This window comes from Galleria mellonella, unplaced genomic scaffold (genome assembly GCF_026898425.1).
Source record: "Galleria mellonella isolate WM207_F2 unplaced genomic scaffold, CSIRO_AGI_GalMel_v1 utg37, whole genome shotgun sequence".
Lineage (NCBI taxonomy): Eukaryota > Metazoa > Arthropoda > Insecta > Lepidoptera > Pyralidae > Galleria > Galleria mellonella.
Window position 1 is genome coordinate 677,530 of NW_026442087.1, and position 6,072 is coordinate 683,601.

Here is a 6,072-nt window from a genome sequence, read left to right on the forward strand (position 1 = left end):
TAAAAAGAATTAAATAATTAGTAAACAATAATTAGTATTTTATATAAATTATCGAGATTCAATATAATTTAAACAAAAGGTTTTTTAAAACGACAGCTATATATCATCACAAATAAATTTCGTATTTATTATTTATTTCTTAGAAAATAACATTTAAACTTGTTAAAATGTAGTAAAATTATGTTAGATATTTTGTTTTAATAAACAGTATTACGTATAGACACTATACATATTTTAAAGTTTAAATGTATCAAAATAAATTCCCATTTTAAAATCAACTAAGAAAACAATACTAGCACTCATAAGTTATATTTAATTTGGAACTAGATGGCGCTGCGTGATACGTCAAGCAGCATTTATTATATCATTATTATTAAATTATATTTATTATTATGTCCTTCAGCTGAAGAGGTTCGTTGCAGAATCGTGCGCGGAATTAGGTCGTCCGGTTCAACAAGTGTTAGAGAGGACAGCTGCGAATGTGCAATGGATGGAGAGCAACTACCAAACGATAGTAGACTGGTTGCTGGCAGCGGAAAAAGGGCCTAAGATCTGGTGACCTGACTTATTCGGATATGACATCAGTTTGTACGTTTAGTGTAAACAAGCACTTAATCGACGGCTAACCACCAATACCTCCTAACTGACATTTATAAAATAAAATAAATCGTAGACATTTTTCCTAAGTTTTCTCCTATTCTATGTCACATATCAATAATCCTACTAAAATGTGATGGTTTGTAAAGATATTTATTACTATTATTATTATCGCCTGGTGTTAAAGCTAGAATATCAAGTAGCCTCAAGTAGCATACAGTAAATACCTAACTTAATACATAGGATACCTTAAATAGTGATTCATGAAGATAAAGTCCCGATAAACAGCTATAAGAGAAACAATTTATATATCAATGTATCAAGAATTTATATTAAAACAAATTAATTTTATTAATTGTAGCTATTTGGAATAAATATATATGTTCTTAGGATGTTTTCTGTGCAAAATATTAAAAAAAATCTCTGTAAAATGTTGTCCATTGTTAGGAGTTATTGTCGGTTAATTGTTGATATGAAGATCTTTAAGATATCGTGTATTGAATATAGCGTAAATTAGTGCTACGATACGTTCATGTGGATTCGTTTTGACAATTACAATAGGAAAGATTACTGATAATTTATTTCGATAGAGACGTCATTGTGTTATAACGTAAACTAACTAACGCAAAAAAAAAAAAAAACATTCTGTTTGGTCTGTTGAAGAAGGGATTATAAATTAATTAAAGCCTTACTTTCCACCGTTATTTAATTATTTTTTACGCAATTTTTGTCTATAAAATTTCCGTTACTATTTGCTTTTATATATATTGTAAAATGGTGGCGCCACTTTCGCAGAACTTAAACTTTCCTATTGCTGTCTTTCACTGTAAAGTAACAGATATCATTGTCAGATATCGGATTTTAGACCACGATCGTAAAAGTAAAATAAAAATTCGCATCGTATCGTGAAGTTAGTTTAGTATATAGAGCGGTGTTCAAATTTGTTTCGATTTTTAAAATTAACTATCATTTTATCCATTTTGCTATCGTAGACTATTTTTAGTCAGTTATGAGTGTTTTGGTATAAACTATATACTTTGTATTAAAAAATGTATGAAAAATTAATGTGATTAAGTAAAAATATTTGCATTTTAGTACTGATACATTGTTTTAATGATTGTGTAAATTAAAAAAAAAAAAAACTGTTATACTAACATTTTGTACTTTCTTAAAATAAATTTATTTTGAAACTACTTTAAAAAATATATAAGGATTTGAACACAGTAAAAAAAAACAGTCACAACATAATCCGTCTATTAATTAATATAATTTACAATACTACAAAATAGTTTAAAGCTATTTTATTTAAATAGATTTTCTGGTATATGCTATAATGATGACAGAAGAAAAAACGTAATAACTACCTGTCTACAGGATTTCAAGTTTTATTGTAAGAGATTCAGTTTTATTATAAGAGATTCAAACATGTCTTGACATATGTTTGGAAAAAGATTACAGTTTTACTGACAGGAATACTTCTTTATACGTATGGTTATGAAATTGATTCATAGTACAGATGTACCATCGATTATACAAGTTTCAACTTCTGGTACAATATAGTATTTTTTTTATTTAGAAATAAGTTTTTTTTTTTCAATTATTATTTCGTAATCTAGAAACGAAATCTCCTAATGATGAATTAGTATAATTTAATAATACATAATTAAGTGTCTACTCAATTTATTATCATTGTAAGTCTTATTTGTGAAAACTAAATTTATTATTTAAAAAAATCATTTAATATAAACTAATTAGGTAATAATAAAGTTAGCTAATTGTAAATTGTATAAAATTAAAGGCACATCAGTGTTTTTATTCTTCGTATTTATGGTTAACACATTTTGTCAGCTTATTATTATTGTGCCCCCCCCCCCCCCCTTAAATGTATAATATAAAAACATTATTTTATTTTACAGCAATCGGGTATAAATGTAGATTTACATTTTAGATGTAAATTTTACATTTTACATGTTAAATGCACATTTTAGAAGTTTTACGATATAACAATAATATTTGAAACGAAATTTTATTTCGACAAATTTTAATTGCATTCAAAATTGAACTCTAACATTCAAGTTATTGAAATTAATTTCGTATGAAGGTGGAACTATATTAGAAATAATTAATTAGGTATCCAATGGTTACGGCCTCCTTTATTAATATAAACTTACTATATGTTCATATCGACCTAGATATTGAATTATAATCAATGTACATAGGTTTATGATCAAAAAGGGGCTTTTATATGTATCAGTGTTCAATAAGACGTGCTTTCAGAAAGGAAGTAATATTTTTTAGTAAATTTTATTAGTTTAGTAAGTAGTTAATTTTTATAAAACCTTAGTACAGATGCTGTTTTTAAGGGTAAGTCCGCATTAGAATTCGCTGGAGTTTCGCGCGTTTTTTTTTCCGCTGATGTCTATGGTTTCAAACAATATCCACAGGGTATATTATGTTCTAGAATGATGCGGAAAAAAGCATTAAGTATAAATTTGCAGTGCGGGCTTACCTTAAAAATTTACTAATTTTTTTTTACATAGTTTGCGTTAAAGACGTTTGTTATCAATAATTATCGATTGGCGTCATTGTTAAATATTTTCACTATCATTATTAATTTTTATTCCATAACGAGCCAAGAATTATGCTAGTCATGTATTAAAAAAAGAAATAAAAAAAAACACACAAGACTAGTCTGTATGGGCGCCGATTCCTTTGCCTATCTTTTAAAAAAGGGAAAGAAATATTTTATATTCTCTTTTCTCTTTTAGAACATCATACATTGAAGCAATTAACGATATTGGACAAGTCGTAGTAATTCATTTAGGGAAGCATTTTACCTATATGCCTGTCGTCGCGCCATAAAGGTCATTCATATTAATTAAAAATTCTTGACTAATTCTTTATGGTGCTAAAGAAGCGATGACGATTAATATTATATATTTTTTATTGTACTTGAAAAAAGAAGAATTTAATATTATTTACATTATCGTTTTATTCAAACTGTTTACAATTTAAATAAAACCATAGATAATGAACGATGCGCAGTACACGCTTTTTTATGTAATTTTTTTTTCTGCGCAGATCACGTGGTTCAATAAAAATATGTTTAGGTCATTCTCCAGAAATTTATATTGGTTACTTATAAATGAATTGTATCGAGAAATAACTGTAAGTTCTAATGTCACGATTAAAAAAAAGTAGAAACAATTTGCGGGAGACAAATTAACGCCATATTTAAAAAACCATAGAAAATGAAGTTTACACAGTAGATAAACGCTTTTATACGTAAAATTGTTATTTTACCGCTAGACAGTTAAAATAATAATTAGTAAATTATTTACTTATACAGTTTAATAATAATAATTTATTTCCATAAATGTTTGTAATATTAATTACATAATGTTTATTTCATTCTAATATAAGTTCATTGTTCTGCAATATATTTAATTATAAATCACCTTTTTATAAGCTTCAGCACAAATTGTAATGTAAATAAATTAACCTATTTATAAATGTAATTAACGACTTATTTAATGTTTGTAATTCAGAATACATAAGGTTTATAAAAATTGTGTTTTATTTGAATCCAAATTTGAATTTCAACTTACAGCAGCAGTATTTGCGAATCGATACGACAACATAACCTTCAAGAAAAGATCATATTCTTTTTTAAAAGGCCGGCAGTACACCTGCAATGCCTTTGGTGTTGTGGGTGATCATTGGCGGCGGTAGTCACTTACCATCAGGTGAGCCGTATGCTCATTTGCCCCTGTGTTGTAAACAATTTTTGTTATTTATGAAGCTTGGACTGGTAACTCCGCTGCGCTATTGGTATACACTAGCGGGGTACCAATGATTGTCGATAGGCGAAGATAGAGTCGGGTAATGAATAGGCTTACAATATATAGATAGAGCATATAGCTTTAAAAACGGGTCAAATTTTTGCCAGCTAATTGTCAAATTAGCTTAATTGACCAGGATGATTTTCAGGGGGAACTCCGTGAAAATGTGAAACCTGTGTTGCTAGCGATAGGGCTTTTAGACATTATTGACAATTCTTATCCCTCTAAGTAGGTATCCTATACGTTGACCTAGGTAAAGCTACCACTGAGTCGGGTTACGTGCTCTTGTTTCGACACATCTCCTTCAAAGATGGACTGGGAGTTAGGCTCCTAGAGGCGGGCTCCCCCTCCTTGGAATGGGGTTGAGCAACGACGTTGGCGTTGTTGCGCAGTAGTAATAAACCGGAACCGTAGCAACGCTATCGTTCGTCGTAGCCGAGGAACACGTGGTGGTTTTAGTCGGTAAGAGTCCGGCAGTATCCACATGCCTCCCCCGAGATGTGTGGGTCTCCATGTGGATTTCCCCACGTAAAAAAAAAGGTAAAGCTACCACCACACCAAACTACATCAAAATTTGTTTTTGCGTAATGCATGCAAGTATAGATAGATTTTATCATTGGGATGTTACAAGTAATGATTAGGAGAACGAAGCAAAATATACATGTGAAAGACACTTTATGATATATGCAAGTCCGACATTTTATTCACTTTTTTCTTAAGGACTCATCCTCTTATATTTTACAATTTTACTTACAATAAAGTTTTATAAATAAACAATATTTACAACGCGGCATCTAACCTGGTCGGTGTTGAAGTTTGTAATAGGCTAATACCTATTTTTTTAAGTATTTTTTTAAAACATAACATTATATTAATAAAAATTAATTATACTAAACTAGGCGTTTTTTTGTGGAAGTCCATAAGTAAGGTTTTGCTAGTATTCGCTACGTTTGGTAGGCTGGCTGGCAGCCGCAATTTAGCTTTTGGTTATGTTTTAAGAGGAACTCTGCCGCTCATTCCTTCACTATATGCTCCCTTAGTCGCCTCTTATGACACGCATGGGAAATGAAAGGCCTATTCTATGCCGGTATCTAAACGACTATGTATTTATTTATTTTTCTTTATTTATAATAAGAAATTACAAAAAAACTTAAAATTAGTTCGAGGAATACATTCGTAGTACAATAGGTAGTCGGGGGGGGGGGGGGGGAAGGGATTGTTAGTAGTGGAGACTGAGAATCCCATTGCTAGCATTATACCCAAACAGGTCGACCTCCTCGCGGTTCCCCCTGAAAACTATCATGGTTAATTCCTGATGAATTCATCATGATAGGCTAACTGGCCTGCTTTCATTCTCATCTATCACCCTTCACTGGTGCTCCGCCAGCGTATCCCGTTAGCGCAGGCGGGGTTTACCATTCCATTTTCACCCGTCAAAAAAAAATAGGTAGTCGAGGGCCAGTTATAAGTTTTTACAATTAGTAAGAAATTTAACAGTATGCATGTTAAATTATTTTTAAAACGCGATTTTTTGTAATAATATGCCATCACCGTATTAATGAAATTGCATTCGGCAAATCGAGTATCGATTGCTTAAATGATTGTTTATCGCAAAACGATAAAATAATTCGAC

At 30.4% G+C, this 6,072-nt stretch overlaps 1 protein-coding gene across 2 annotated transcripts in view; it reads left to right on the plus strand.

The window, feature by feature from the left end:
* The window catches only part of LOC113515695 (aminopeptidase N), a 59,409-nt gene extending 55,245 nt beyond the window's left edge, over positions 1-4,164 (plus strand). For both annotated transcript variants that reach the window (XM_052897592.1, XM_052897591.1), the window contains exon 14: positions 404-4,164. In XM_052897592.1, coding sequence (XP_052753552.1) covers positions 404-559 — 156 coding nt within the window. In that variant the 3' untranslated portion in view covers positions 560-4,164. The remainder of the gene's footprint in view (positions 1-403) is intronic.
* Positions 4,165-6,072: the final 1,908 nt, after the last annotated feature.